Source organism: Tursiops truncatus, chromosome 7 (assembly GCF_011762595.2).
Source record: "Tursiops truncatus isolate mTurTru1 chromosome 7, mTurTru1.mat.Y, whole genome shotgun sequence".
Taxonomy (NCBI): Eukaryota; Metazoa; Chordata; class Mammalia; order Artiodactyla; family Delphinidae; genus Tursiops; species Tursiops truncatus.
This window is the reverse complement of record NC_047040.1, coordinates 29,286,554-29,297,061: the sequence shown is the minus strand read 5'-3', so window position 1 is coordinate 29,297,061 and position 10,508 is coordinate 29,286,554. Positions and strand designations below refer to the sequence as shown.

The following is a 10,508-nucleotide window of genomic DNA, read 5'->3' as shown; positions in this document are numbered from 1 at the left end:
AAGAAGATAGTTGCATGAATTCCTGTAGATCACACACTTGAAAATTACTACCAATGTATTCAAAGAAAGAGCCTCTATTGGAAATGCAGCACATCTGGATTTGACTTGGCTCCTTCTTTCCATTTTCCTCTATCACTCCTCATTCCCAAGGCTTTACTCTGAAGAACAAAGACACATGTGTAGAGACGTTAAAAAATAAAATTTTCTTCATGCTTCATGCCAGACTATTGAGAAAGAGGTAGAAGGTTTAGTTCTTTTAGTACAGATTTTGAAAACACGTTTCGTCATCACCACAAGTCTGGACTCTTTTTCACTTCAAGTTGGGTAAAGTGATCTGATCAACAAGGGCAGAGAAGGCCCTGCATACTCGCTCAGCTCCACAGTACAGGTCCATATTTACTGAAGATTGCAGGTCTGAAAACAACAAACAGGAAAGTCCTTCAGAGAAAGCACCTGTAGGTTCTCAAGCTGATCTTAATAAAGCTCTAGCACAGAGAAGAAATAAAATCTGTCTCTCTGCAGTTCCTGATGGCAATGCCCTTTCTCTAAGCCAGCTTGCAAATGAGATGGGTATCATTTACCATGATCAATTACTAATTCAACCAAGTTGTGGGTTCTTTTTTTTTTTTTGCGGTACGCGGGCCTCTCACTGTTGTGGCCTCTCCTGCTGCGGAGCACAGGCTCCGGACGTGCAGGCCTAGCGGCCATGGCTCACGGGCCCAGCCGCTGGGCAGCATGTGGGATCCTCCCGGACCGGGGTACGAACCTGTGTCCCCTGCATCAGCAGGCGGACTCTCAACCACTGCGCCACCAGGGAAGCCCAAGTTGTGGGTTCTTAAAGAGCATTTTCCCATAACTTCAAGCACGAATCTGAGTAGCCAGAAAGCCCAGTCTAGAGCAGTGGTTTTCAGACTCTGGTGTATGTTAAAATCATCTGGACAGTGTTAAAATACATTGCTAGGTCCCACTCTCAGAGTTCTGATTCAGAATACATAATTTGATGTGTCAATTTGATTAGACTGTGGTGTCCAGATATTTGTTCAAACATTATTCTTGGTGTGTCTGTGAAGGTGTTTCTGGATGAGGTTAACCTTTGAATTGGTAGACAGAGTAAAAGCAGATTGCCCTCCCTAATGGGATGGACCTTGTCCAATCAACTGAAGGTTTGAATAGAACAAAAAGTCTGAGTAAGAGAATTCCTTCTGCCTTACTGTATTCCAGGCGAGACATGTTTTCTTCTGCCTTTGGACTCAGAAGGAAATATCAGCTCTTTCTAAGGCTCGAGCCTGCCTGCTTTTGCATTGGAACTACACATTGGCTCCTCTGGGCCTCCAGCTTGCTGACTACTGATTTTAGACTCACTAGCCTCCATAATTATGTGGGCCAATTCCTTAAAGTGAATCTCATTCTATATCTATATATACATCCTGTTGGTTCGGTTGCTCTGGAGAACTCTGACTACCATAATACATCAGGGATGGGGCCCAAGAAATTGTGCTTCTCATAAGTTCCCAGGTGATACGGATGCTGCTGGCCTAGGGAAGATGCTCTGAGACCTCTGCTCTATAGTTACTGATTAATGGTTTGAGTGGTCCCCTATGACCTATTGTAATAGGAATTGTGTTGTAGAAAGCTCTACAATTTGGCAGTTATTAACCAAAAGTTGGATACGCATAATTTTTAAGCTAAAAGTTCCATTTCTAAGAATTGATCCTACAGAGATATTTACATATGAGTACAAAGATATATGCTATAAGAATACTCACCGAAACATTCTTATGATAATAAAAAATTGGGAGCAACTGAATTACACACCAATAAATAAATTATGGTATATTTATACCCTGGGATATCATGCAGCACTTAAAAAATCACACTGCCCAACGTCTAAGATATTTTGTCAAGTGGAAAAAGCAAAACAAGCACAACCTAACTTATGCTGAGAAAGTAAAGACACATATATGCAAAGAAAAAAGTCTGAGGGAAAAACTCCCTAAACTGCCAACATTTTTTACCTCTGAGAAACAGGTGGCCGGGAGTGAAGGACATGATGATGAATTCATTTTTGAAAAACACGTGCACTTAGGCATTTTAATTTTACAATGAGCATGCTGTATAGTATTGTTTGTATAATTAAAAAAATAAGATCACAGGAAATAAAAACATGTAAAGGCTTAGCTTGTTATACACTTTAGTTACATGATTTATTATGGCTCCATCTGTGCTGTTTTCTGTTGAACATAAGAGAGGGTTCATGTCGTTTTAATGTCTATTCTCTAACACTGCCCCAGAGCTACAAGGACCTTGAGTAAATAATATTTTATTGCCTGAAAAAAAAACTTTGTCCAGAGGCAAACTTATTTTAGGATATTCTATTCCTCAGCCCATAGTTATAAAAACTTTAAATATAATAAAGAAATAGAGAAGCAATAATTCATTTCATATATCTGTTCTTTTTTTCTTGTTTGGTTGTTTTATTTTTAAGCTCTAGTCCCTTGAAATGTTAAAACTAGCCAAAGATATGCACCTAACACCAAGTATATTGCTTGGCATGAACTTGGAATTCCATACATATAGGGACTGAATTAATATAGCATATAGTCAGAGGCCTAGTGAGATGTTAGATAGACAAACCTGTGAAATCAACAGTCCAGAGGAAATCACGATCGGAGAATAATTCACTTGAATGTAGTTAACAATCTATCTGGTCTCTGAATGAATTTGGGATGTGAGAGAAGGCTATCAGAATGATGGGTATAGAGGTTTAAAAGTATTAGATTATCTACTCTATGATTACTCTTCTGGCAATTGAAATACTGAGCCCATGTCTTCCTTACAATAATAATTAATGAAGCAAACCAATATGTATTGAATATCTACTCTGGACTAAGACCTGGAGTTCCAGATTGTACATGTTGACTGTCATTCTGCTATTTCCATCTGGATGTCTCCAAGCAATTCACACTTAATGTGTTCAAAACAGAATTCTTGATTTGCTGACCTCCCTCCATCTCAGCTTTCCCAGCTTTCCTTATAGCAATAAGTGTATGACAATCTACCAAGTCCAAGCCGCCACCACCCGTCCTTCTCCAAGCCACTTTCTACACAATGACAAAGTGTTTTAAAAACATAAATTTACCCCTTTCAAAATGAATGCCCAGCGGCAAGCACAGCTCTTGGCACATAATTAAATCTTGATGATTATTTGTTGAATGAATGAGTGAATGAAGGATGAACCAACTAGACATTTTTTTCTGCCTTCATGGAGCTTAATGCTGGAACTCTTGTGTATCTTTTCCCATCAAGAAAAATTACTTCTACTTTTTCATATATATATGTGAGTGTATATATATGTACATATATATATCAGAGAGAGAAAGATTCACTAAGCGTTCAGTATATATCCTTAGGACTCCCAGGCAGCATTTGAGAAGTCTACCTTCTAAATAGGTGAGATAAAGATCCAGTGTTGAACTTCTCTTACCTGTGGTTGCTAAAGCACTGCTCTTTCTTTTTCTATAACCTGCTAAAGTCCAAACTTTATCTTCTGATTATTTAAAATAATAGTTTAGATGATGGTTGCAGGTGGGGAAGAAAGGAACAGGAATAATTCTTCCACATCCACCCTCAACCATGCCCTGCTAATCCCATCATCACTCCCTCACCTTCCCTTCTCATCCTTGAAACCTACTGTGGTAAACGGATGGCAAAGAGGGATGGAAGAGAAGCTGGGGAAAGAATTTCAGAGATATAAGTAGGAAATTTCACTCAGAAAGGGAAAGAAAATAATTTAATGAGAAAGTAAAACTAGAGTATTAAGTTTTTTTTTTTTTGTCACCACAGAAGCAAGTAGTGTTAGATGTTCTTTCAAATCTAATTCCTTTACTGCAAATTTGAACAAAATGTTTGCTACTGATTTTCAGTCCAACATGTGGAATTTAAAGAGGTTTGGGGAACCCCTTCTACACACTTTCTCTTTTCCATTAAGCTCTCAGAGTCTCCTGAGATCCTATTATCCTAGATCTTGATATTGAAAGACTCTATTCAGTTAATGTCAGCAACTGCCCCCAAACTGACCATCATGCTTTGCCGTTTTCGTCTTATTAAGTCTTAAGTCATATAAAGTTCATCTTAATTTCCAAAATGCGTTGACTCCTTAGCAAAGCTCCAATTCAAAAAGCTAGTCAGCTACTAGGATAATCACACACTGGGTGAATAGGTTGACAGTCTGAGCAAATCTTAGTGTATTACAAACATTAGATCTTTCTAATTTTTCCAACAATTCTCAAATTAAAAAATAAAAAACAGGGGCAGTAAAACGATTAGAAACTTCCTGCTGTTATCTGATGCATCTGTAACAGAGATAGAAATAAAACAAAAATGACCAATACCTTAATTTAGTTTGTTTGCCTTTCCACATCTTCATATATGTGGTTATCACATTTCTGTCTCTGATTACGTTTGCTGTGATTTTGATAAGCATGCATAAATTATGGGGTGTATTTTTATAATCCATATTGCCAGTGGCTAAGTAGAGTTTACAGACAGAGTCATATTCAATACCTGATTGAATAAGGATACAAACTTAGTAAGAAATATTTGAATGAAGAATGGCAATGTTTAATAAATGTAGATATTAGCCATGAAGATTAACATAGATCCTATGCTTAAAAGCCTCAAAGAAATAAAACTGATAGAAAAGAAATAACTATAAATTTAAATCTTGTCAATTAGTACTCACTGAATTATCACAAAGTATACAATGCAGTATAATAACAAAAAGGGAAAGATGCACTTCCCTGCTAATATCATAAGCACTTTTGTATAATAATGCATGCTACCTACAGAAACATCTCAATGGTTCTATTTAAATTGTAAATGGAAGCAGAGGTAAATTTTTTGAGAATATATTTTTTATATTATCTACAAGATTGGATAATGCTAACTGCATCTTTATACATTATTGCATTATCTGAATTTAAAAATAAACTTTGCCTTTTCATGATTTCCCTTTAAATGATATAATGATGGGTGTATATATAGATACAGATACATTTATATGTATAGACCTTGATAAAGTTACTTAAAATATGCATGGATCTTTTAGGTATCAAACTGCATGCAGTGCTGGGATATTGTCTCCCAAATATGTGTAGTAGACCTAGTCTATTAGGAATCTGAAATGTACAATATAGCCTGCTACATTTGTGAGGGCTGACCCAATACAATATTTTAAAAATCAACAGCTTTCAAAAACTCAATTGGAGAAACAAAAAATAAAAATGAGATGAATATGTGAAATCCTAAAATAGTTTCTAAAATAAAAGTCAAATTTTTATGTGAAATTTTCCTAAAAGGGTCAAGTGGATATTGACTTTGCTTTGAATACTCATCATGACCCTACTGATGTTTAGATGGAAATAAGTGGGTGGAATCTTGTGTTGGCCCAAGAATCAGGCACAGGGAGTTCTCATCCAGTCTTTGTCTCAGGCAGCCTGAGCATGCTTCTTGTATCTTTGCGATCTTGTTTTCTCTAATACAGGATTATAATTCCAACTCTCTTCACAGTAGATATTTTTAGAATCACCAAGTAATTACTTCATTGACTTGGCTCTAGCAAGTTCAATATATAACTGACATTATCATGTTCCCATTTTATAGCTCACCAACTATTATGGGCTGAATTGTGTCTCCCTCCCCAAATTCATATACTGAAGTCCCACTCCCAGTAACTCCAAATGTGACTATATTTGGAGATAGAGTCTTTAGAGAGTTAATTAAATGAAATGGAGTTTATGTGGCTGGATCCTAAACCAATATGAGTAGTGTCCTTATAAGAAGAGGAAATTTGGATAGGGACATGCACAGAGGGAAAATGGTATGAAAACACAAGGAGAAGACAGCCATCTACAGCCCAAGGAGAGAGGCCTCAGAAGACACCAACACTGCTGACACCTTGATCTCAGACTTCCAGCCTCCAGGAGCGTGAGAAAAAAATTTTTTTAATTGTTTAAACCACCTGATCTGTGATACTTCATTATGGCAGTCCTAGCAATCTAATACACCAACTCAGAAATATTTTGGGAAGGCCTTCTTTGATGCAGAAATGCATGAGAATGTTATCCTTGTTTTATCACCAGTCTCTATATGATCACTCCAACATAAAAGATCTTACACTTTCTTAAAAAGAAATGGATACAGATATAGATATATTAAGATGACAAAATACTCTATAAATAAGACAATGTCACTGTAAAACAGGATAGCTATAATAAAGAAGTATTAATAAAAAGAGCCTTTAAGTTTAACAATGAGACATAACTTATGAAGGTGATGATGATGAGGGTATTATTAATCATACAGAGACCTTAATCAATTATCTAGAAAGACAGCATCATTCTTATCCCATTTTTAAATGGTAACATCAGGCTGCCCAGTTATATATGTTTTAGTACTATTGATAATAACAATTGCAATAACAAAATAATAGGTATTTATTGAATTCTTGGTACGTGCCAGGTGCTATACTAAAACTTCATATGGCTTATCACTTTTAATTCTCACAATAACCCCATCAATTAGGCAACACTAGAAATCAAGTTCAGAGAGATTACTAATGTCCAAAAGACTCACAACTCTGTTACCCACTAGATGAATCGTAGCTGTAGGGCTAATACAGAGCTATAGAATCAAGTGTTTTAAAAGGCAGCCTAACTCCGTGGCCATCACTATCTCTAGTGATTGTGTAAATCTTACCTGAAGGCATTTCTAGAGTGAAGGCATCCATGAGTTTTGACAACAATTCCTGCAGTTCCTCTTCCTCCAGCTCATCCTTTCCCTCCTGGATGTTAACTGCCCCTTTCCTTTCCACAGGTGCCAGGGCAGGACTGTTCATTTCAGCAGGAGCAATTTGGGAGGCGTCCTGCAGCAGTCCTTCCTGGGAAGTGGGTAGGGAACTAAAGATTTCTTTCGAGGTCTTTTGTGCTTGGCTTCGTGCCCTGCTGCTTTGGGTTGACCTTGGCTGCAAAATGGCCTCTGGTGATTCTGAGTTTGGTAGAACATGTTCTGCATGTGCTGGACCTTGGTAACTTCCATCAGTCACAGTGGACTTAGGAAGTGTTTCCTCTTCTGAACCATCCTCAGTGGCACCCTTGATCTGGGAAGACTCTCCTCCCCTCTGAAAACTTTCTTCACCATTTCCATGGTCACGCTTGGCAACCGTATTTTGCCAGGAAGATGAAGGATGAAGGGGCTGCAACACTGCCTGGGTAAAGAAAACTTTATTTATGAACATTTATCTTACTTTTTCATTATGCATTAAATTTTAATATTCCAATAGGAAATTTTAATACAAGATTTTCTTTTTTGTCTCTAAATACATTGATATTAATTTTATTTTATGCTGTTAATTCAATGTCAACCTAAAGGTAGAACAGCTCAGATTCTAAAACATCACAGAGAATAATCACAAGGAATTTGGGAAAACGCTAGGTTCTGAAAGCTCAGGTTCTAAAAATATCATAAGGAATATCCGGAAATGTCAGGATATCTTGGATTGATAGCTAAAAAGTATTACAATAGAACATTCATAATGATCCATTTAGGTAGGTATGTTGTGAGGGGTTTCATAATAAGTCATAGGAATAATATCTGGGGGGTGTGCTCTCTACAAAGCACAGCCCCCAAAGTGTGGTCCACAGACTCCTGGAGGTCCCCAAGACCCTTTCAGGGGTCCATGAGGTCAAAATTATTTTCACAATAACACTTAGAGGTTATTTGCCTCTTCGTTGTGTTGACATTTGCACTGATGGTGCAAAATCAAGAGTAAGTAAAGCTAAAGTTGTTGGTGTTTACCGCACATCAAGGTAGCATCACCAAGCAGTGCTAGTAGTGATGGTATTCTTACCATCGTGCACTTGCAGTTAAAAAAAAAGGCAGCTCCTCTTAAGAATATCCTTGATGCAGATGAATGGATAAAGAAGATGTGGTATATATACACAATGGAATATTACTCAGCCATCGAAAGAATGAAATAATGCCATTTGCAGCAACATGGATGGATCTAGGGATGATTATGCTAAGTGAAGTCAGAGAAAGACAAATGTCATAGGACATCATTTATATGTGGAATCTAAAAAAAAATGATACAAATGAACTTATTTACAAAACAGAAACAGACTCACAGACATAGAAAACAATCTTATGGTTACCAAAGGGGAAGGGGGGGAGGGATAAATTAGGAGATACACACGACTGTAAATAAAATAGAGAAACAGCAAGGGCCTACTGTATAGCACAGGGAACTATATTCAATATCTCATAATAACCTATATGGAAAAGAATCTGAAAAAGAATATATGTATTTATGTATAACTGAATCACTTTGCTGTACACCTGAAACTAACACAACATTGTAAATCAATTATACTTCGATAAAAAAGAAAAAAAAGACTATTCTTGAAGGTGTAGCAAAAATTCTTATTTTTCTTAGTAGCACATGTCTTCTTAATATTATATGTGATGAAATGGGAAGTATGCATAAAACACTTCTTATGTTTACTGAAATATAAAAGTTGCCTCTTGTGCAAAAGAATTAGACGGTTATTTGGCAAACATTTTTTCAAAAATGAATGAAGTGAGACTGTGACAGTAAGGAAAACAATGATATGTGTTGCCAATTTTAACAGTTGAGCTTTTAAGCAAAAATTAGAATTTTGGAAAACTTGCATCCACTACCATGAGCTTCCTTGCTTTCCAATTCTTAAAGACTTTTCTGATGAGATTCATGGTAGTATTAATGAATATGATTTTTTATGATTTTTAAAACTCTTGTATAATGAAATGGGTGAGCATTAGGAAGTTCGGCATAGCTTGGTGAACTTCCAAATGACCAGTGTATGATGGTATAAAATCATGCCTGGATAGAAGATTCATTCAAAAAGCACAACAGAATATTGTATTTTAATGAAACACGGTGTGAAAGAGATATGGTTTCAGAGTCAATATTGCAACCATCCTTTAAAAAACAATCATTGATCATGTTTTGGTGTAGTATCAAAGAAGGTCTCCAATTATCTGAAAAGGCTGTTAAAATACTCCTCTCTTTTTCAACTGCAAATCTGTGTGAGGCCATATGTTTTCATATTCTTCAGCCAGAACATCTTGCAACAGATCAAATGCTGAAGCAGTTAGGAAAAATGCAGCTGTCTTTTCTGAAGCCAGCCATTAAAGAGATTTGTAAAAAACGTAAAACAATGCCAGTCTTCTCATTAAATATATATAAATAATTACTATTTTAAAATGTTCCATATATAATGGATTTATTATTTGCATTTTCAAATTAGTTAATAAATTTATTTTAAAACCACTTATCAGTTTTAATTTTGATTAGGGTAAACAGCAATTGATATAACCCACAGAAGCTCCTTGGGATCCTCAAAAAATTGTAAGTCTCTAAGAGGGATGCTGAGACTAAAGGTTTAAGGCTCAATGCTATAAAGAACCCCTTTGCCCCAGGTCTATTGTCTCTAAATGGTACCGATGCTGTTCTCTCCCAATGGCACTTCCTTCGCAAAAGTGGAAGATATCGTCTGGCTGATGAAAAGGGGAGCTGGTCAGGGTATGGAGAGAAGAGGGAAAGGGAAGAGGCTGATCAGAGTGAGGTGCAAAGCCTCAGGCTGCAGCCGACCCTCAGCCAGAAGATTCTAGGTCAGACTTCCAGATGGCCCAGATGGCCAGTGTCTCCCACATTCTATACCTGTAGATTCTGTCCCATTAGCTGTAGCTTCGTCCACAGACTGTCCTGGTTGGTTGTGAGTTCATGAATCTTTGTTTCAAATCTGCAACTTTTTTCTTCCTGGCAGGCATATATGGCTTGCAACTTGTCTTTGTATTGGTTTAACTGTTTTTTAAGGAGCCTGCAAAGAGGACAGGTCTGAGTGGGTTGGAAGGGCAAGAGATCAGCACAGCAAGATGCAAGAGCCTTAGCGAGATGTACCCTGGGTCCTCTCTGGGAGAAGATGCCAGAGTAGCCTGCGCCTCGACTATTACCTAACATTGATCAATCCTGCTTTAAACTGTTCGTTCACCATGTACAGCTGTCCTTCGTGTCTATTATATACACAATTCCCCCAAGAATTTCACTGGTTTTAGAGGTGTTTTCAAAAACACATCATGCATATTATGGATTACTTTTGACAGCATACCTTCAGCAGCTCCTTAAATGCGAATATTGACTTTATTCATTATCCTTTTGTCCAGAAACACTCCATTTAGAATGATAGCATACATGTCATGGCTAAATACCTAAAACCCGACCAAGACCACAGGGAGGGAACAATGATGCAATTTGTGAATTGTGGGTCTTGGTTTCTCTTCCTAAGACTAGTTGTTCACTGGTTTCAGAATGAACCAAGTAGTCAGGGTAATTCTTTTAAAACATAAGGCAGGGGACTTCCCTGGAGGTCCAGTGGTTAAGACTTCGCCTTCCAATGCAGGGGATACGGGTT

At 37.2% G+C, this 10,508-nt stretch overlaps 1 protein-coding gene across 1 annotated transcript in view; it reads right to left on the bottom strand.

Moving 5' to 3' along the window:
• Positions 1 to 214: 214 nt before the first annotated feature.
• Positions 215 to 10,508, bottom strand: part of DYTN (dystrotelin) — a 51,525-nt gene continuing 41,231 nt past the window's right edge. Inside the window, exons 10-12 of the mRNA XM_019938895.2 lie at positions 9,758 to 9,917; positions 6,757 to 7,264; positions 215 to 414 (exon numbers count right to left, since the gene is read on the bottom strand). Coding sequence (XP_019794454.1) covers positions 311 to 414; positions 6,757 to 7,264; positions 9,758 to 9,917 — 772 coding nt within the window. The 3' untranslated portion in view covers positions 215 to 310. The remainder of the gene's footprint in view (positions 415 to 6,756; positions 7,265 to 9,757; positions 9,918 to 10,508) is intronic.